Source organism: Mytilus californianus, unplaced genomic scaffold (assembly GCF_021869535.1).
Source record: "Mytilus californianus isolate M0D057914Y unplaced genomic scaffold, xbMytCali1.0.p SCAF_5, whole genome shotgun sequence".
Lineage (NCBI taxonomy): Eukaryota > Metazoa > Mollusca > Bivalvia > Mytilida > Mytilidae > Mytilus > Mytilus californianus.
In genome coordinates, this window is record NW_026262701.1 from 14,082,917 (window position 1) to 14,107,115 (window position 24,199).

The 24,199-nt window shown below is 31.9% G+C and overlaps 1 protein-coding gene across 11 annotated transcripts in view; it reads right to left on the reverse strand.

The window, feature by feature from the left end:
• LOC127703103 (leucine-rich repeat and coiled-coil domain-containing protein 1-like) overlaps nt 1-24,199 on the reverse strand; it is a 127,992-nt gene that overhangs the window by 38,235 nt on the left and 65,558 nt on the right. For all 11 annotated transcript variants that reach the window (XM_052207534.1, XM_052207545.1, XM_052207538.1 and 8 more), the window contains 5 exons: nt 21,408-21,504; nt 7,761-7,860; nt 6,138-6,256; nt 5,557-5,691; nt 1,971-2,110 (listed from right to left, as the gene is read on the reverse strand). In XM_052207534.1, coding sequence (XP_052063494.1) covers nt 1,971-2,110; nt 5,557-5,691; nt 6,138-6,256; nt 7,761-7,860; nt 21,408-21,504 — 591 coding nt within the window. The remainder of the gene's footprint in view (nt 1-1,970; nt 2,111-5,556; nt 5,692-6,137; nt 6,257-7,760; nt 7,861-21,407; nt 21,505-24,199) is intronic.

Sequence of the window (24,199 nt, forward strand, 5' to 3'; positions counted from 1 at the left end):
TTAGGAATGAATGAAATGAAATAAAATGCTACAAAAATTGACTTTTTCAAACAGGAAGATGCTCTTCCTCAAATGCACTTGAAATACCATTTACAAAATTTCAAGCCAGCAAAGCTTAAAATGCAGGAAACTATGATCTAAATGATTTAAACTGGGTTCAACAACACAGTAAGTATAAAATCAGATAAATAATTCATTCCACTATGAATGTCTGAACTTAGCAAAACATAAACAAAGCCATTCAAGTATGAGCTATAGTTTATTGTGACAAAATTGTTGCATTACACTAATGGTAAACATGAATCTCCCTGACATCACTATGAGTTAATAGTAAACTACAGATTCTCAAAACAATTCAAGGATCAAATATAAGCCAAATTGAGAGATTCACAAATGCATTTTTTATAAATTTTATGTAAAAATTGGCTCTTGTGGCAAAATAACCTGATGTGCCATCATGGATTCTAAAATGGACTTAAATACAGAAGTTAACAAAATGAACCAAGAAGTACAAGAATACAGACCAGTATTAATCCTTATGTCCATACTAAATTTTAAGTGAGAATAAAAAGCATTTTTCAATTAAGTGCATCACATTTCTTTCTGCTTAAGTAAAACTTATGTAGGGACACAGATCTCTTTTAAAACTCATGTTTCACAAACCTAGTTCACAACAGATGATTCACTTGGGGAAAGAAATAAGTATAACAATTGAGTAATGTAGTACATTTATGTGCTATTAACAAAGATGACAGATTTTTGTCATACTTTGCCAAAATGTAGTTTATATGGTGCCAATTTCAAAAATATTATTACAAGTGTGCACACGCTGAAATGTCTCGCCTTCTTTACTGACCATTGCTTTTATGTTGATAGTCCTAAATATAAAGCTTTACTAAAAGTATCACATAAACTTAACATGATCCAAGAAAATGAGGTCTAGGTCAGATAAACCAAACCAGAAATACATGTACACCTTACAATCATTCAATACACCAAATATAGTTGACCTATTGCTTATAGTATACGAGAAACAAACTTAACCATGAAAACTTAACATTGACCAAAAAAATCTTTTTTTTCAAGTAGTCACTGAACCATGAAAATGAGGTCAAGGACAATGGACATATGACAGACGGAAACTTCATAACATAAGTCATCTATATACAAAGTATGAAGCATCCAGGTCTTCTACCTTGGAAAATATAAAGCTTTTAAGAAGTTAGCTAACGCCGCCGCCACCGCCGGATCACTATCCCTATGTTGAGTTTTCTGCGACAAAAGTCGCAGGCTCGACAAAAATTACAGGTAACCGAGCTTGTTTTGAAGCTACAGGTTGTGAAAAATTGACACATTTGGAGGAAGGATTATACAAGGAAAGCATTATTATGTGAATGGAAAGCAATCACAATGACAAACTAAGAAAATATACTGTAAATTCCTTTAAAAATTAAATTATTTGAGTTATCTCCCCTTCTCTCAGACTGTTTAAAACAAGCGAAAAATTGTCTTCTTTTAAATGAAAAGTCTTACAAATTAATTGCAATACTGCTTCAAAATTTGCATATTTCATTAAAAAATGACACAAATTGTATTCTGCTATTTTACTATCCAAGATGGAAAATGATTCCCACACTATCTTAATAGAAAAACACTTGGAAAAATTGATCAATGAACAATGAAAATGAGGTCAAGGTTAGGTTAACCCTGTTTGACAGACTTGTATATAAATTCACTTTTACTTTGTGTCTGATAATATGGATTAATAAGAGAAATGTGAAGGCATCTCCTCTATACTGTATGACATGACTATGTAAAAGAGGGATTGTTAGGGAAAGAGAAAGGACACCTAAGCAATGTTAAGGCTGTACTTTTTATCATAAATTATTAATTTGTGGAGTGACTATGAGGGAAAAGAAAGGGTATCATTTGTGAGAGGAACTGTTGGGATAAAGGGAGAGGTATATTACCTATGCTGTTGCTCTCTATTTGCTAATAAGTCCTGTAGCTGATGTATCTGAGATTTCTGTTTGTCCACCATACTACGTAACAACTCTGTCTCTCTCTGCAGAGCTGCAGATTTCATATTAGCATCATTTATCTTCTTTTGCTAAACAAAAAATAAAGTGAATGTCTATTTAACATACTCAGCTTTCCACAAATATTAACCAAGCTGAAGATAGCTACAATGGCTCATGTAAATCTGCATAGGAACTTGAACTAGGATAAGTCAAAATATCGGAAAATCAGATAAACAACTTTTTTTTACAAATTTAAAAGTCATTACTTTCAAACACAACTGGAAGAGAAAATAAGCACAAAACCATTAAGTCTAATAAGATTTTCAGACCATCCTGGTTCAGACGGCAATACATGAATATTGACAACTGTAATAGATCTTAGTCTTTAAATTTTTATAGTGACTTATTGTCCGAAAAACAAATTTATCTCAAAAGTCTGTGTTTATGAATAAACTAATTATGTCTGTTGAGGTCATTTGTCATGAAAAACTTAGAGCTTAAGGATGTTCGCTCCTCTGTTTCAAAATAACAAGCTTTTTAAAAGAATGTTATAAATTGATAGTATATAAATAAAGAAACTAAAAAATTCGTAAGGGTTCCACAGAATCCAGTGTCTCGCCTACTTTTGCTGTTAATCGCAGGCTCAACAAAAATGAGGAAAAAAATCAATAAAAATATTCCTTTAGATACTATCTTTTGATTGTAAGAAGCTTCTGTCAAAGTTTGGTATAAATCCAGGATAGTTTATGAATCTAATAAATGTTTTAAAAACTTTAACTGCAGACTGTATTTAATGTTAACTGGAAGAAAAACTAAGTCCATTTATAAGTAAAATACAGAAAAAATGAAATTTTTTTTTTAACAAATTTACTTCTGGATACTATCTTATGATCATAAACAAGCTTCTGTCCAAGTTTGGTAAAAATCCAGGATAGTTTAAGAATATTATTAAAATTTTAAAAACTTTAACCACAGAGTGAATGTAATGTTTCCGGGCAGAAAAACTAAGTCCATTTACAAGTAAAATACGGAAAAACAGGAATTTTATTTTTACAAAATTTACTTCTGGATACTATCTTATGATCATAAACAAGCTTCTGTCCAAGTTTGGTAGAAATCCAGGATAGTTTAAGAAAGTTATTAAAATTTCAAAAACTTTAACCACAGAGTGAATATTTGTGGACGCCGCCACCGCCGACACTGACAGAATGTAGGATCGCTATGTCTCGCTTTTTCGACTAAAGTCGAAGGCTAGACAAAAAGCAGAAAAAAATGAAGCGTCCGTGGGCTTGTTTTCGAGATATAAGCCATTGAAAATTTGGCAGGAAATAAGTCTCTCTAGATTTTTCGTACATTTAACATTGGCACCTATTTTCTTTCAAAAACGATGAAAAAATAACTAGGATTTTATAAGATTTTCAAAGATAACATTTTAAACTAAATGTAATCAAATTATGGGAAGAAAAGTAGGGGTTAGTGGGCAAAATTTTTAATGGCACTACATGGATAAAATCAGAGGATTCTGAATATCTGGCAAAAATTCAAAAACAAGAGGAGTAAACATCCTTAACAAATGTTCCAAGCTTGAATTGTTATACAAACAAATTTCAAAATAGTGAAGTTGAAATTACAATTGTAGGAAAACTATTGCTTTCTTTTGATATTTGAAGGTTAAAATGATAAATTAAAGAACACAACATAAAACCTGGTGTATTGACTTTTCTTATCATTAAAAGCTAATATTATTTTGAATATCTTGCTTTTACTTTAAACCTATTTACACTCATATTTAGAAGATTTACTTTTTAGAATTGGTGAAGACTGCATTTCAAATGTATTACTTTGTAAATAAATGGAGAATGTGTCTATGGGCCACAGATGCCCCCGCTTGTAAATATACACGAGTCAACTTCCGCATACAGATGCAGGATTCACGTAGTTAAGTCGGTTTTGTGATTATAAGCATTGTGTATAAGTTTCGTAGCATTTGGTTGAGGCAAACTAAAGTTAGAAAACGGAAACAAAAGATTTAGCAATTTTTCCATTTATAAAGGGGGCATAACCCAAGAACGGTAAGAGTGACGCCACCCAATTTTAAAGTCAATCTGTTTGGTTTAGGCAAACTAAAGTAAGAGAACAGAAACGTAAAATTCAGCAATTTTTATGTTTATAAATGAACGGTAAAAGTGATGCCACTCAATATTGAATTTGATCTGTGTATTGTGGTAATAAGCATTGTGTATAAGTTTTATAACATTTGGTTGAGGCAAACTAAAGTTAGAGACTGGAAACAAATTTTGGGGATGTTCGGGAGGGACGGACAAGGGTAACACTTATGCCCACTACGCTACGGTGTGGGCATAAAAATACAATAATATTACAAGAGAGCACAGGCTAGAATGTTCTGCTTTACTGACTTTGACTTAACTTATACTGAGGGTCTTTGAGATTAATGTTTCACTATAGGTATCACAAAACCTAAGATAGGGAAAAGATACCAAAGGGACAAACTCATAAGTCAAAAATAAACTGACAAAGTCATGGCAAAAAAAGAAAGAGACCAAAAGACAAACAACAGTATACAAAACACAACATAGAAAACTATATACTTAGCAACAAGAACCCAAACAAAAACCAGAGGTGATCTCAGGTGCTCCAGAAGAAACAGTAGATCCTGCTTCACATGTAGCACTTGTTGTGTTGCTCATGTAAGTACAAACCTGGTGATAAATCTAATTTGGTAGGTCACATTCGGGGAAAAGGAGGGCCAGATTGTGGTAACGTTTACTGGAACATATCTGTCATCATCTGTGAAACAGATATTCCGTAATGGTCAACCAACTCGTGATGGCATCTGTAAAATTTTCGAAAGGAAGTTTTCAACTTCATCACTTGGAACTCTCGGTTTAATAGCTTCATTGTGAGCAGCAACCCTCTATCAAGGAGATCATGATAGAAAATACAAGCCCTAGAATATCATATCAACTGGGAGATATATACTCTATATGCAAGCGCTGCTGGAGTGTTACTACATATGGAAAGTTTACAATTGAGAAGCTTAAATCATCTCTTTTGTTGTAAAGTTTTGTTCTCAACCGACTTAACTTTATCAATGATTAATGAACATGAGGTCAAGATCAGACGAACTCTGTTAAATAGACATGTTCACCTAATATCATTATCAATATAGTTGATTTGTTTCCAATTATATCTGAGAACCCAACCAAGGTTCTTCTGACCTTGAACTTATTTTTTGTGTGCTTATATTCTTTAAAGGTCATTGCAATTGTATACTGTAAATTCAGAAATTGTGAGGTTTTTGATTTAAGGGAATAATGGCACTCTTTAAGTATCGCAATAATAAGAACACACATTCTGATATTCAATGAATTTATCTGTATGCAGATTTTCCTTTAATTTCCATAATAAATATCGCATTTTTATCCATTCTTCAATAATCGCAATAATAAATGCACGCAATAATTTATGAATTTACAGTATTTGGTCCAAGAACTATATCTTAAACAAATGTTACCTCATGTGTTTGTTGTTGAAGTTTCTCACGCTCCATTTTAGAAGCTACTTCTTCCAAAGATTTCAAACTTTTCTTGTAGCTGTCTTCTGTTTCCTTGGCAACAGAAAGATGTTGTGTCATAGCCTTTACTTGTTCCTACAAACATTTGCAAAATATAGCTTCTTAATATAAAAATAAGATGATGTGGTATGATTTCCAATGAGACAACTATCGACTTAAGTTCTTTTTGTATGAGGCTGTAGACAATTATTGTGACAGCTTTCACTTAAAAGTCTACCATACTGACTACTGTTACAGCATACATCAATATTATGTTACCAAAAGAGGATGCGGGGTCCATTTTGGCCTGAAAAAGGAAGCATTACAAAATCTGGAGATTTTAGCATAAAGATAATGGTCAAGTATGTGCACTTTAAGATCTTTAAAATACCATGAACATTTACAAATATTTTACGGTTGATAGATAGCAAATATTTTCTACATTCAAAATCATCTTTCATACATTTATAAAGATATTTCTTAAAATTCTATAGTTCTTATTGTCATCCCTGTATGCTACTGATGCCATAAATGATTTTTACCTTGAGATTATCAACCTCGTCCTGAAGCCTCAGTTTAACTTCCCTTTCATTAATGAGGTTTTGTTTTAACCTAGAAGTAGCTTCTATAGCAGTGTCTTTTAAATTATCTCCATCTTTTACTGAAATAGAAAAATACAATTTTTTTTACTGGTTTAAAAGAATGAATTTTTATCCCCTCATTTAGGAAATTTACTGCAATCAGGCTATGGTACAAATTAATTTTTTTATACTGGTGAAACAATCTTCAAACATTATGTGCATGATGTAACATTGATACAATTATATTTTAAACAGTTACACGAAAACTCGTACAAATAATAACTACATTTTGGTAACATATTAATTCAATTCAAATGGTACCTATAGATAACTAAATACATTTTGAATATATTTGTGATGTATTGAAATCAATATTGCTTCAGGTGACCTTAAATATTTACCTAAAATAGCTCTTCACTAAATCAAAACAGAATTATCACCTCCAAGAAAATTTGTGGACACTTTTTGGAGTTTAGTTGTAAATTTACACTCCCATTCTTTGTTGGTAACAATATTGTTCCATTAGATAGTTAAATTTCATAGTGTAACTTTTTGCTACATGTACATAACATTTTACCATTGATCTGCATATTTTGGACATGTTAAGTTTAATTCTAATATGACGTTCTTCAAATGATTTGAGTACACATCCGTGGTAAAATTCAAATATATTCATATGTCAGCTGATAGGTAACGTCATGATTTGTTTGGGCTGTTCCAACCCTACCCCCTGTCGTATGCTTTTTATGAAGGATTTACCTCACGTCAGATGGTGTAAATGACGTCATTGAATGATGACGTAATCTTCTTGAATGTAAGGATTTTATGGAAAAAATGCACGCATGGGAAACTGAAAGTCGTCAAAACATGAAACATAAACAAACGATGGTAAGAATTTGTATAATGTCCATATCTTATTAAATAAAAGTAAAATAGTCAATTAAATTCATCCAAATGTGTCTTAGTATGTTATTGTATATCTTTTAAGAATGTCACTTATTCAATTTTCTTCGTCATTTACATAAATGTTAATAGTCATGATAGTGTGTTCAATTACAGGACCAACAAACATTTCCCTTCACATAGAGCGCTTCGATCCAAAAGAATTGATGTCTTTGTCCTATTAGAATAGAAATAATTCATGGGGCTTGTATTTATATTGATTTTACCACGGGTTGGCCCATAATGCTGATACTTTACCCCTTGCTGTGGCTCGTGGTAAAATATTTAGCATAAAGGGCCAACCCGTGGTAAAATCACGATAAATTCAAGCCCCCATGAATTATTGCTTAACTGTCATGCTTCCTGCTGTGGCCTAGAACTTAAACCTTGAATTCATTACACTTTATATCTAACTTAATTTTAAATATGGCTGATTTATTTTATAATGCCTGTTACTAAGTTTATGAATATAATCATATAAAAAAAGCAAGCTTTATATATTGCATGGGTCCAAAGCACTTTTCTGATTTACTTTCATCAGGAATGCTAAGGCCGAATAAATGAAAGCAAAGAATGTAAAAGAAACGAAACATTTGAAGAGCTATAGGACCTAAAAAAAAAAGCCAAATCATGGCATTTTACCTTTGATTTGTAATTTTTTAATATGATCTACCAGTTTCATACTGGCTTGTTCTGATTTCCATCTTCTTTCTCTTTCTTCTTCTAATTCTTTCATTAAATTCTGTGAAAATATGAAAATAAAATACCTGTTTCAAAATATGACTTCACGAATTTCAATATCAAATTATCAGTACCCGGTATATATCATCACATCTTATTTTAAGCACATAATCAGGTTTGTCTTTTCCATGTTTTTTATTTGTCTCACTTTCAGATATCATGAGGGCCAGTTTTTATTGGTGGTGGAAGCTAAAGTTATCTGTGAGAACCACAACCTTCGGAGAAACTGGTAATCCTTGTTGATTAAGGTAGGAATTAAACACACCTAGCTGATTCAAACTCAAAACATACGAGTTGACAGGCTAGTGATTACTGTAGATAAACTACTTATACCACTCAGTCAACGACGCCCCTTTTTCTGTGTTATATTATATAATAATTAATCAATACTTAACAAGTACTTTTTAAGACATTCATCACATTTGCAATTAGTTATGTCATAATGATGATGCAGTCAAGTTTCTTCATTTTTGGTCAGTTGAGGCAAAATTAAATATACTATAACAAATATATGTGTAGTCATTGCTGTGCAAAACATACTGATGCATTGTATAATAAGACAAAGGAGGAGGAGAAAAGAATGCAAAACATACTGATGCATTGTATAATAAGACAAAGGAGGAGGAGAAAAGAATACAAAACATACTGATGCATTGTATAATAAGACAAAGGAGGAGGAGAAAAGAATACAAAACATACTGATGCATTGTATAATAAGACAAAGGAGGAGGAGAAAAGAATGTAAAACATACTGATGCATTGTATAATAAGACAAAGGAGGAGGAGAAAAGAATGCAAAACATACTGATGCATTGTATAATAAGACAAAGGAGGAGGAGAAAAGAATACAAAACATACTGATGCATTGTATAATAAGACAAAGGAGGAGGAGAAAAGAATGTAAAACATACTGATGCATTGTATAATAAGACAAAGGAGGAGGAGAAAAGAATGCAAAACATACTGATGCAATTTGTATAATAAGACAAAGGAGGAGGAGAAAAGAATGTAAAACATACTGATGCATTGTATAATAAGACAAAGGAGGAGGAGAAAAAAATACAAAATATACTGATGCATTGTATAATAAGACAAAGGAGGAGGAGAAAAGAATGCAAAACATACTGATGCATTGTATAATAAGACAAAGGAGGAGGAGAAAAGAATGTAAAACATACTGATGCATTGTATAATAAGACAAAGGAGGAGGAGAAAAGAATGTAAAACATACTGGTGCATTGTATAATAAGACAAAGGAGGAGGAGAAAAGAATACAAAACATACTGGTGCATTGTATAATAAGACAAAGGAGGAGGAGAAAAGAATGCAAAACATACTGATGCATTGTATTATAAGACAAAGGAGGAGGAGAAAAGAATGTAAAACATACTGATGCATTGTTTAATAAGACAAAGGAGGAGGAGAAAAGAATGCAAAACATACTGATGCATTGTATAATAAGACAAAGGAGGAGGAGAAAAGAATGTAAAACATACTGATGCATTGTATAATAAGACAAAGGAGGTGGAGAAAAGAATGTAAAATATACTGATGCATTGTATTATAAGACAAAGGAGGAGGAGAAAAGAATACAAAACATACTGATGCATTGTATAATAAGACAAAGGAGGAGGAGAAAAGAATGCAAAACATACTGATGCATTGTATAATAAGACAAAGGAGGAGGAGGAGAAAAGAATGCAAAACATACTGATGCATTGTATAATAAGACAAAGGAGGAGGAGAAAAGAATACAAAACATACTGATGCATTGTATAATAAGACAAAGGAGGAGGAGAAAAGAATGCAAAACATACTGATGCATTGTATAATAAGACAAAGGAGGAGGAGGAGAAAAGAATGCAAAACATACTGATGCATTGTATAATAAGACAAAGGAGGAGGAGAAAAGAATGTAAAACATACTGATGCATTGTATAATAAGACAAAGGAGGTGGAGAAAAGAATGTAAAATATACTGATGCATTGTATTATAAGACAAAGGAGGAGGAGAAAAGAATGTAAAACATACTGATGCATTGTATACATTGTATAATAAGACAAAGGAGGAGGAGAAAAGAATACAAAACATACTGATGCATTGTATAATAAGACAAAGGAGGAGGAGAAAAGAATGCAAAACATACTGATGCATTGTATAATAAGACAAAGGAGGAGGAGGAGAAAAGAATGCAAAACATACTGATGCATTGTATAATAAGACAAAGGAGGTGGAGAAAAGAATACAAAACATACTGATGCATTGTATAATAAGACAAAGGAGGAGGAGAAAAGAATGTAAAACATACTGATGCATTGTATAATAAGACAAAGGAGGAGGAGAAAAGAATACAAAACATACTGATGCATTGTATACATTGTATAATAAGACAAAGGAGGAGGAGAAAAGAATACAAAACATACTGATGCATTGTATAATAAGACAAAGGAGGAGGAGAAAAGAATGCAAAACATACTGATGCATTGTATAATAAGACAAAGGAGGAGGAGAAAAGAATACAAAACATACTGATGCATTGTATAATAAGACAAAGGAGGAGGAGAAAAGAATGTAAAACATACTGATGCATTGTATAATAAGACAAAGGAGGTGGAGAAAAGAATACAAAACATACTGATGCATTGTATTATAAGACAAAGGAGGAGGAGAAAAGAATGTAAAACATACTGATGCATTGTATAATAAGACAAAGGAGGAGGAGAAAAGAATGTAAAACATACTGATGCATTGTATAATAAGACAAAGGAGGAGGAGAAAAGAATACAAAACATACTGATGCATTGTATTATAAGACAAAGGAGGAGGAGAAAAGAATACAAAACATACTGATGCATTGTATAATAAGACAAAGGAGGAGGAGAAAAGAATGCAAAACATACTGATGCATTGTATAATAAGACAAAGGAGGAGGAGAAAAGAATGTTAAACATACTGATGCATTGTATTATAAGACAAAGGAGGAGGAGAAAAGAATGCAAAACATACTGATGCATTGTATAATAAGACAAAGGAGGAGGAGAAAAGAATACAAAACATACTGATGCATTGTATAATAAGACAAAGGAGGAGGAGAAAAGAATGTAAAACATACTGATGCATTGTATAATAAGACAAAGGAGGAGGAGAAAAGAATACAAAACATACTGATGCATTGTATAATAAGACAAAGGAGGAGGAGAAAAGAATACAAAACATACTGATGCATTGTATAATAAGACAAAGGAGGAGGAGAAAAGAATGTAAAACATACTGATGCATTGTATAATAAGACAAAGGAGGAGGAGGAGAAAAGAATGCAAAACATACTGATGCATTGTATAATAAGACAAAGGAGGAGGAGAAAAGAATGTTAAACATACTGATGCATTGTATAATAAGACAAAGGAGGAGGAGAAAAGAATGCAAAACATACTGATGCATTGTATACATTGTATAATAAGACAAAGGAGGAGGAGAAAAGAATGCAAAACATACTGATGCATTGTATAATAAGACAAAGGAGGAGGAGAAAAGAATGCAAAACATACTGATGCATTGTATAATAAGACAAAGGAGGAGGAGGAGAAAAGAATGCAAAACATACTGATGCATTGTATAATAAGACAAAGGAGGAGGAGAAAAGAATGTTAAACATACTGATGCATTGTATAATAAGACAAAGGAGGAGGAGAAAAGAATACAAAACATACTGATGCATTGTATTATAAGACAAAGGAGGAGGAGAAAAGAATACAAAACATACTGATGCATTGTATAATAAGACAAAGGAGGAGGAGGAGAAAAGAATACAAAACATACTGATGCATTGTATAATAAGACAAAGGAGGAGGAGAAAAGAATACAAAACATACTGATGCATTGTATAATAAGACAAAGGAGGAGGAGAAAAGAATACAAAACATACTGATGCATTGTATAATAAGACAAAGGAGGAGGAGAAAAGAATACAAAACATACTGATGCATTGTATTATAAGACAAAGGAGGAGGAGAAAAGAATACAAAACATACTGATGCATTGTATAATAAGACAAAGGAGGAGGAGAAAAGAATGCAAAACATACTGATGCATTGTATAATAAGACAAAGGAGGAGGAGAAAAGAATACAAAACATACTGATGCATTGTATAATAAGACAAAGGAGGAGGAGAAAAGAATACAAAACATACTGATGCATTGTATAATAAGACAAAGGAGGAGGAGAAAAGAATGTAAAACATACTGATGCATTGTATAATAAGACAAAGGAGGAGGAGAAAAGAATGTAAAACATACTGATGCATTGTATAATAAGACAAAGGAGGAGGAGAAAAGAATACAAAACATACTGATGCATTGTATAATAAGACAAAGGAGGAGGAGGAGAAAAGAATGCAAAACATACTGATGCATTGTATAATAAGAGAAAGGAGGAGGAGAAAAGAATGTTAAACATACTGATGCATTGTATAATAAGACAAAGGAGGTGGAGAAAAGAATGTAAAATATACTGATGCATTGTATTATAAGACAAAGGAGGAGGAGAAAAGAATACAAAACATACTGATGCATTGTATAATAAGACAAAGGAGGAGGAGAAAAGAATGCAAAACATACTGATGCATTGTATAATAAGACAAAGGAGGAGGAGGAGAAAAGAATGCAAAACATACTGATGCATTGTATAATAAGACAAAGGAGGAGGAGAAAAGAATGTAAAACATACTGATGCATTGTATAATAAGACAAAGGAGGAGGAGAAAAGAATACAAAACATACTGATGCATTGTATAATAAGACAAAGGAGGAGGAGAAAAGAATACAAAACATACTGATGCATTGTATAATAAGACAAAGGAGGAGGAGAAAAGAATGTAAAACATACTGATGCATTGTATAATAAGACAAAGGAGGAGGAGAAAAGAATACAAAACATACTGATGCATTGTATACATTGTATAATAAGACAAAGGAGGAGGAGAAAAGAATGTAAAACATACTGATGCATTGTATAATAAGACAAAGGAGGAGGAGAAAAGAATGTAAAACATACTGATGCATTGTATAATAAGACAAAGGAGCAGGAGAAAAGAATGCAAAACATACTGATGCATTGTATAATAAGACAAAGGAGGAGGAGGAGAAAAGAATGTAAAACATACTGATGCATTGTATAATAAGACAAAGGAGCAGGAGAAAAGAATGCAAAACATACTGATGCATTGTATTATAAGACAAAGGAGGAGGAGAAAAGAATACAAAACATACTGATGCATTGTATAATAAGACAAAGGAGGAGGAGAAAAGAATGTAAAACATACTGATGCATTGTATAATAAGACAAAGGAGGAGGAGAAAAGAATGTAAAACATACTGATGCATTGTATAATAAGACAAAGGAGGAGGAGAAAAGAATACAAAACATACTGATGCATTGTATAATAAGACAAAGGAGGAGGAGAAAAGAATACAAAACATACTGATGCATTGTATTATAAGACAAAGGAGGAGGAGAAAAGAATACAAAACATACTGATGCATTGTATAATAAGACAAAGGAGGAGGAGAAAAGAATACAAAACATACTGATGCATTGTATAATAAGACAAAGGAGGAGGAGAAAACAATGTAAAACATACTGATGCATTGTATAATAAGACAAAGGAGGAGGAGAAAAGAATGTAAAACATACTGATGCATTGTATAATAAGACAAAGGAGGAGGAGAAAAGAATGTAAAACATACTGATGCATTGTATAATAAGACAAAGGAGGAGGAGAAAAGAATGCAAAACATACTGATGCATTGTATAATAAGACAAAGGAGGAGGAGAAAAGAATGTAAAACATACTGATGCATTGTATAATAAGACAAAGGAGGAGGAGAAAAGAATGCAAAACATACTGATGCATTGTATAATAAGACAAAGGAGGAGGAGAAAAGAATGCAAAACATAAGTATAGTGAACAACTAGCTGAGTCTTTAATATATTTTGTAATATTGTAGTATTATTTCCCTTTATTTGTCTTTTCCTTTTTTATGTTATTAAGGGTGTCCAAAAATATGCAATACAAATGAAGATTGGTGATTAATTACAAATCATACTAGTACATCAAAGCCATTTACCTTAACCAGGTTTATTATGATTTAGTATTAAAAAGTGTATAAATTCCCATTATAGATTGTTAACTGTTGAGGTTTGTAATTAAGAGGGGGCTATTTTAGGGATCAAGAATAACTTGTTTTCTTACCTTTTTCTTTTAAGTAGTTTACAAAATAAGTACTACCTGGTACTGCCTTTAATCTTAAACCCATATTTATCTATTTTTTTATTTAATTTCAACTCTTTTTAGGAAACAAATATCTTGACTTTTTCTTAAAACCTTAGATAAGCTCTTAAAAATATCTAACTCACAGAGCACATAATGGGTCTTAATATGGTTACACTGGTTATAAAGAATGATTTACTAGCAATAAACCACTGTCGTCAGCTACAAGGATGGACAGTCCAACAACATAAAAACACCCACAAGATATTGCGTCTTAACCTTAAATTACAATGCTTTTTGTCACCCAAAAAATAATTTCCTCTCAACCCATCTTTAATTTCCTTAGAAATCTCTTTTATAGATTCAATACAATTATTGCCTGTCATCAAGGTTTTTCTTCATACAAAATTTCACATGAGAACTTTATTATATATCAATTACACAATTAAGGAAGCAAACACTAGTTTTCTTTTGCAGTTTATTGCCTCGTGAAAGGTTTTCACCTTTAATAACAATGTATACATTGATTTTTTTTATTCCATTTCTCTACAATACAAACTACATACTATAAATCTTATTTCTCTAATTCTTAGCCAATTTATACTTTCCCCGATGGGTTGATTATCTCTTTATTATCAACCTGTGATTCATTTGATCTCAGTTATTCATCGGTTAAAATTCAATTGTGACGCAAAATTTTCTTGCTTTCTTCTGAATTTGTTATTGTGACATCATGAAAAAATGTGACAATACATGATGAAGTCATATAAAAAGAAAACATTTTTGCCAATCATTGGTAAAGAAATAAAAAAATGTCTAAAAATCATTAGAGAAACAGATTCCACCATTGCATCTTGTGATTAGATTTGATGCATGTAATTTTAGACCATTTCTAATAGGAACATTACACTAAGCATTTTCCTTTAAATCTTTAGTAAAACAGATTCTACAATTTTAATCTATTGACTACAATATTTATCTATTACAGATAGTTTAATCGGCATACCTCCCATTATAGAGTTTACAAAATTTAACTTTCTCTGGTGGATACATATTGTAATCAACAAGGAGGCCTGTACTCTCAGATCTGTACTTAGTGTCTTTTATTGTTGTTAGGGATGAGGGATGGATAAATAACCTGCCACGTCCGGTTTTTGTTTTTGTTTGATGTTTTTCTGCTTTTTATCGATCTAATGAGTTAAGCCTTTTTCAACTGATTTTTATAGTTTGTTCTTATGTTGTGCTGTTACACACTGTCCCAGGTTAGGGGGAGGGTTGAGTGCTCACACACATGTTTAACCCCACCACATTATTTATGTGCCTGTCCTGAGTCAGGAGCCTGTAGTTCAGTGGTTGTCATTGGTTCATGTCTTTCATATCTGTTTTTCGTAAATTGTTTTGTTTTAAATTAGGCCATTAGTTTTCTCAATTGAATTGTTTCATATTTTTTATGTTGTGGTAAATTATAGCAGACTATAAGGTATGGGTTTTTCTCATTGTTGAAGGCCGTATGGTTGCCTATAATTGCTTACATCCACTTCATTTGAAATTAGGTGGATAGTTGTCTCATTGGCAATCATACCACTTCTCCTTATTTTTATATGGTGAAACTACATAAGATTCCTACATGATCCAAATACAAAATAAAAGTATCAATAAAGCCAATCTGATTAATATTCCAAGCTTTGCTTAGAAGGATCCGACGACACTATGATTTGCTCTCTGTTTTTGTAATTATTACATCAACCAATGAAATTTCTGCCTCCAAATTTTTCAAGGTGTGTATCATTACAACAAAACCAGAGGATCCCAAAAAGTCACTAAAACAGAAAGTAGAACAGAGTGTTGTCAAAATTCTTCATATCTTGCTCTTTTTTACAGATGATTTCAGCCTTATTCATTGTATTATATTGTGAAGCTTAATATTCTTGTTTTCTTAGGACTTGACAGATGTTTGAAGCTTTCAATAAGGGCAAATGATGTCACCTATAAATCACAGCACTTCCAGTAACATTATAGACACCTGAATTTATTGGTCAGTTAACAATGTGAATGTCACCAAAACAAAGTAATTCATTTTATCAAAATCAGAACAATTATTACCAATTAAATTTGGTCAAATAGATGAATATAGAAATAAATTTCATTACTTTTTTCAATATATGTCACTGATTCAATTATGATCTGGGACAAGAGAAAATTGAATAAAACAATCCACAACAAAATTGAAAAGATAGAGCTTAAAGACATTGTGAATTTGTTGAGATAAAGGAATTAAAAGTCTACAGAATCAGTTCTATAATTGACACCATAAAAAGGATTCTTTTAGAGGAAAATTACATTTAATGAGAGGCCTTGGAGCCAAGTAAGATTATGTCACAATTATTGAAACACTAATATTCTTGGATGGAATCAAATTACATATACATATTTTAAACATCATGTTTATAAGACTAGGTAGGAATACAGAAAAGATCTGCTCAAGTTTTTTTCCATTTGAAATATCAATCTTTTAAGTTTTTTTCTCCATTTGAAATATCATCTCTTTAAGTTTTTCTCCATTTGAAATATCATCTGCATTAAGAGAAATTCTATTGTATCATGTCAATTCCGTGTGGGCGTACTTTCTTCATAAAGTTTTATGAGAGAAATTAAGCATCACATATTCATTCCATTTCACTAGTTAGACTTCATTCCTTAATAAATAACTAAGTTACTTTAACCTTTTTAAACTTTTATTAAATTCTTTCATAGATACAAAGATTTTGTTTGTCTGTAGCATTCTTATTACGAAGCGGATATCACATCCTACTTTTTACGGTATGTAGTAAATAAACCAGTTATTAGAAGTTTCAACCCTTGACCTTCTTCAGTTTCTTTAATATGTTTCTTACTACATGGAAGACAAGTCACTTTTAACAATGCATTTACATGTTATACATTTAGATTCTTGGTAATGTTGTAACATCATAATATTACCAATTGACTTGTCTACCATGTAGTTTAGAAAGATAATAGAACAAGAAGAGTGCACTCACACCTGAAATACTTTACTTAACATGACTGAATATATGTTGAAAGTGTGTAATATAAAGGTTTTACTTTAAGTTTCACATAAATCTAACATTATCAATGATCAATGTAAATGAGTTCAAGGTCAGATGAACCCTGCCAGACAGACATATTCACCTTACAATCATACCATAAACCAAAAATAGTTAACCTTGAGGTTTTGATTTTGACATTTGATAAAGGACTACTATTTTGAAATTTCCTTAGAGTTGAGTATTTTTGTAATTTTACATTTTACAGTATTTGAAAAGCAAATATAACCATACAACTTTACATTATCTTATCAACTATGAAAATGAGGTCAAGGTCAGATGAAACCTGCTAGACAGACGTGTAGGTAAAATCATTCAATACACCAAATATAGTTGACCTATTACTTACAGTATCTGAGATATGGACTTGACAACGAAAACTTAACCTTGATCACTGATCCATGAAATGACGTCAAGGTCAGGTGAACCCTGTCTAATGGACATGTAGATTTTGCAAGGAATCCATATACAAAATATATAGTTATCATATTACCCATAATAAATTCAGACAAGTCAAGTCCTTTTTAACAATGCATTTAGATGTTATACATTTAGATAACATCTAAATGCACATGACATATTTTTTTCTTTTTTTAAGCAGTTGCTGAACCATGAAAATGAGGTCAAGGACAATGGACATACGACAGATGGAAACTTTGTAACATAAGGCATCTGCATACAACGTATGAAACATCCAGGTCTTGTACCTGCTGAAATATTAAGCTTTTAAGTAATTAGTTAACGCTGTTGCCATCAGATCACTATCCCCATAGCTTTGCGACAGCCAGACAAATATGACAATACAATGTGAACTGTAGTAACCCCCTTTTGTATAGTCAGCTATAAAAAGCCATGACATGAAAATGTGAAATCCATTTTGCTTTGATCAAATGAAATCTCAAAATTAACCTTGAACTTTTGTAATTCTCTTGAACTAATAAATATATCAATTCTAGAAGTAATAAAAGTTGTCTTTAATTCTATAGGATTACATTCCAACGGATATTACTTATTTTTCATTTTTTACTACCATCAATAATTCGACTTAATAATAATCTTCAAAGAAATAAAAAATATATATCTAGTCAATTAGCAGTCATGGCTGACTATCTTATAACAATATCCTGAATACGAACTCAATAATCGTAGAATCCTAACAACATAAAAGTGGTTCAGAACAATGTCCTGTTATACGGCAACCCGTGAATGAAATTCAGAAAGATTATGACATATCTAAACTAAGACGACACTGTGAATGAAAATCAGAAAGATTATGACATATCTAAACAAAGATGACACCGTGAATAAAAACCAAAGGCTCAAAGTAGCTTGTCACTGTACATAAGATATGCATTAATTGGATAAAAGTATGCAAGAAAATTGCTTGACATGTCGCAAGCTGGTCTTCTATCAAGATTGTCACAGACTGGCAGTTATTGGCATAACTCAGAAAAACTCAGGGTAAAGTCACATCAGAAATGTTTATCATTGGGAAATTGTCATTTCAACAGCAACAGTTCTAAATTTTATTTCAAAATCTATCAGTTGATTACATAAAAGAAAATATGTATTTTTGTCTTGATCATAACTTGAAGATAATGTATTGCAATTTGGTCCCCAATCCAATGTACTTTAATTTCATGAAATCTTCTTTATGTATGGTTTCACCATAAAGATTTTATGGAATGTGTGTCCAAAATTTGGGAAAACCCTGACATTCGCTAATTTTAAATACAGGAAAGAATTTTTACTATGAAATATAGCTCAGTTTTAATCAGACTGTGGGAGCAAAATTTATTTCATTTTGATAACAAGAGTGCACAAGCTGAAATGCCTCGCCTTCTATACTGACCTTGATTTTATGTTGATAGTCCTACATTTAAAGTTTTACTACAAGTATCACATTAACATTTATGATCCAAGAAAATGAGGTCAAGGTCAGATAAACCAAGGCCAAAATACATGTACACCTTTAATACAATCATTCTATACACAGAATATAGATGACCTATTGCTTATAGTATAAAAGAAACAGACCAAATCATGGAAATTCTATATTGACCAATGAATCATGAAAATGAGGTGAAGGTCAGATGATACCTGCCAGACAGACATAAACACCTTACAATCATCCCATACACCAAATATAGTTGACCTATTACTTAAAGTTTAAGAAAAACAGACCAAAACACAAAAACTTAACATTGCGCAATGAACCATGAAAATGAGGTAAAGGTCAAATAAAACCTGCCAGACTGACATGTACATCGTTAAATATTTCCATAAACTAAATATAGTTGACCTACTGCATACAGTATTAAAAAAAACCAGACCAAAACACAAAAACTTAACATTGACCAATGAACTGTGAAAATGAGGTCAAGGTCAAATAAAACCTGCCAGACTGACATGTATATCGTTAAATATTTCCATATACCAAATATAGTTGACCTATTGCATACAGTATTAAAAAAACAGACCAAAACAAAAAACTTAACATTGAGCAATGAATCGTGAAAATGAGGTCAAGGTCAAATAAAACCTGACAGACTGACATGTACATCATAAAATATTTCAATACACCAAATATAGTTGACCTACTGAATACAGTATTAGAAAAACAGACCAAAACATAAAAACTTAACATTGAGCAATGAACTGTGAAAATAAGGTCAAGGTCAAATAAAACCTGCCAGACTGACATGTACATCATAAAATATTTCTGTACACCAAATATAGTTGACCTATTGCATACAGTATTAGAAAAACAGAAAAACTTAACATTGAGCAATGAACTGTGAAAATGAGGTCAAGGTCAAATAAAACCTGCCAGACTGACATGTACATCATAAAATATTTCCATACACCAAATATAGTTGACCTTTTGCATACAGTATTAGAAAAACAGACCAAAACACAAAAACTTAACTATTACCACTGAACCATGAAAATGAGGTCAAGGTCAGATGACACCTGCCAGTTGGACATGTTCACCTTACAATCATTACATACACCAAATATAGTAGACCTATTGCTTATAGTATCTGAGATATGGACTTGACCACCAAAACTTAAGCTAGTTCACTGATCCATGAAATGAGGTCGAGGTCAAGTGAAAACTGTCTGACAGACATGAGGACCTTGCAAGGTACGCACATACCAAATATAGTTATCCTATTACTCATAATAAGAGAGAAATTAATATTAAAAAAATCTTAACTTTTTTTTCAAGTAGTCACTGAACCATGAAAATGAGGTCAAGGACAATGGACATATGACAGACGGAAACTTTATATCATAAGGCATCTATATACAAAGTATGAAGCATCCAGGTCTTCTACCTTCTGAAATATTAAGCTTTTAAGAAGTTAGCTAACCGGATCACTATCCCTATGTCGAACTTTCTCCAACAAAAATCGCAGGCTCGACAAAAATTTAACTTAAAATGAAACCAATTTTATCTGACGATGTAATTTTTTCTATGGCATATGGCTAAATATGGATAATCATGGGATTGCAAGTGTAAATTTATGCTTGCACTTATCAATTTCGATCTTTTTTGTCATTTTCAGAAGACTAAAACAATTATAAGAACGATTCTATCTGTGTTACATTGGGGATATGATGAAATCAGATAATGTGCGATATCACCAGCCGCTCGGACACAGGGGATTCCACTGTCAATGTGTGGAAACCAAAATGCTGTCTTTTTTTTTTTATCAAGGGATATAAGTCTAGAATGAAAGAAGTGAAATTCAAACATGATCTCTGTTTAGGCTTCTCTAACATGTTCCAACATTTTTAAATGATTTGGTAATGGTTTACTCAAGGTACCATCCACAAACCTACTTCAAGATGTGCACATTTACTCACAAGAGTAAACCTGTAAAACCTGCCTGTGAGACATAAAAACTACATTCTAATTGAAATATAGATTCTGTGTCCATGCTTCCCTTATAAATATCTGACAATGGTCATTTTTACTTTCTGTTTTGATAATTATTATGTTAACAAATGAGATTTAATTCTGCCTCTTTTTGAAGGTTTGCACAAAAAAATGGATCCTGAAAATCCCAAAACAATCTTCACTACAGAAAGTAAATAAGATCAGCGTCAGATCCCCATACAGGAAGTGTGCACACAGGATCGTTAATCAGATCTAGGTTATCCTTACTACATAAGTTGATTTAGCATCCTCCCTCTGTGATTTGTCTTCTACCATGTAAGCTGAAGGCTGTTTCTGGGAGTCAGATGTATCTACAGATGCTTCACTGCAAAACAAATAAAGTTACTGACATTTTGTATAGAAAAGGTATATATATATATCAAGTACCAATTAAACAAGGAATATACTGATGAGAAGCAAGTCGAGAAATTGAGGTCAGATGACAAACATCACCTGTTTTCCTGAAAGAATGTTGACCATTTGAAAGAAGTCTCATTGGTTGGGATAGAACACAGTTTCCTTCCAGGACTATCAATGCTTTTATCTAATTCAATAGACACCTGATATAATAGTGACACAAACATAGCAATAAAACAGCCTCATGAGCAATATCTTTTCCTTTACTTGGGTCACTACTTCTTGCAAAGTGGTGAAAATTTATGAGAATGAAATAAACAAAATAAATCAGTAAATATCTTCTGTTTTCAAGAGCAAATCAAAGTTAGTAATTTATTTTCAGATCAAGAATGATATTTACAAAGAATTTTAAGAATGCTGGAACAAATCTTCACAAATTAATTTATAAAACTAGCAAAATATTTTTCATAAAAACATTTATTGATTGACAAATTTAAACCCTAAAAGCAGGAAGTTGCCTAAAACTTCTTTATAATACACTTGCACTTTTGAAACCAATATAGAAAATAGATATTATCAAACATTTAAATTCAAATTTTATTTTATTCTGATGATTTCAAAGAACTGACTCTTTATTTCCTCTGTGAAATTTGAACCAGTAATTTGCACCAAGTAATCTAATCCTAAGAGAAATGGTTGTTTTGATAGAAATGAAAACACTCCGCATGACAAAATATTAATCTTGATCAAGTCATTACTTGGGAATAGTCAGAACCAGCCCTAAGCCATTGTAATAAAATAACACCATTAGAAAGTAGAAACTATTCAATTAATACAGAAATTGACTGAAGCCTTTCTAGTCAACAGTATTTATAATTATCTTTTACAAACAGTACAGCAACACTCAACCAGCTGTTCTCACAGAAATGCAGAGAAAAAACAATTCTACAAGTCACTTCCTTGGTTAATGTACATATACTGAAACCCTGGAATTGGTTTAGAGATTTCCAATGAAGTGTTTAATAGTCAAATATATGTCAGAAAAAAACAGAAAGGCAGTTTAAATTTAATATGTAGATGGTACCATACCAATTCAACCCCATCCCAATCTGCTGCCTAATCACCAAAAGTCAGTCATACTGGAATGAAACATAAACTCAATATGAAAATCATAATTAATAACACTGTTCCTTAATGTATTGGCAACAATCTGACACTGTTTCTTAAAGTTATGGCAACAAACTGACATTGTTCCTAAAGTTAAAATAATAAACTGACATTGTTCCTAAAGTTATTGCAACAAACTGACATTGTTCCTAAAGTAATGGCAACAAACTGACACTGTCCCTAAATTTATAATAATAAACTGACATTGCTCCTAAAGTTATGGCAACAAACTGACAGTGTTCCCAAAGTTATGGCAACAAACTGACATTGTTTCTAAAGTTAAAATAATAAACTGACATTGTTCCTAAAGTTATAACAACAAGCATTCTGTGAGTATTGCATGGCAATACATAGTCCCATACCGGTTAAAAATTCATTGTATTGGAACAAAATTCTAACTTGATCTATAACTTGTCATGATAAAAATATATACCAATTTTCAAATCAATGTCTTCAAGCATGACGAAAAAAAAGTGCGGAAAACTGATTATTTGAGTGAATTTTCTAAGTCCAAGGACCATAACTCTGCACAAAATCATCAGACCGAAACAAAATTCAAACTTGAACTGTAACTTGTCATGATAAAAGTATACACCAATTATCAAATCAATATCTTCAAGATTGACAAAAAAAAGTGTGGAAAACTGATTATTTGAGTAATTTTTCTAAGTCAAAGTACAAAATCATCAGATCAGAACAAAATTCGAACTTGATCTGTATGGCAACAAACTGACACTTTTCCATCAATGTATGGTAATAAACTGGCACTGTTCATAAAGTTATGGTAATAAATGACACTGTCCCTAAAGTTATGACAACAAACTGACACTGTTCCTAGAGTTATAACAACATACTGACACTTCCTAATATTATGGCAACAAACTGACATTGTTTCTAAAGTTATAATAATAAACCGACATTGCTCCTAAAGTTATATCAATAAACTGACATTGTTCCTAAAGTTATGGCAACAAAATGACACTGTTCTTTGATTGATTGATTGTTGGTGTTTTAAAACCACTTTTAAGCGCCACTTTTGGTCTATTTTGTGGCGGCCAGTTTTTATTGGTGGAGGAAGCCGGAGTGCCTGGAGAAAACCCCGACCTTCAATAGGAAATTTTCCTAAAGTTATGGCAACAAACTGACACCATTCCTAATGAAATTGCAACAAACTGACACTATTTCTTAAAGTTATGGCAACAAACTGACACTTTTCCTAAATGTATGGTAACAAACGTACACTGTTCATAAAGTTATGGCAATAAACTGACACTGTCCCTAAAGTTATGATATCAAACTGACACTGTTCCTACAGTTAAAGCAACATACTGACACTGTTCCCAATATTATGGTAGCAAACTGACAGTGTTCCAAAAGTTTTGGCAACAAACTGACATTGTTTCTAAAGTTATGATAATAAACTGACATTGCTCCTAAAGTTATAACAACAAGAAATAATTGTAACAGGATGCTGTTATAAAGTCTCCCAAACAAAG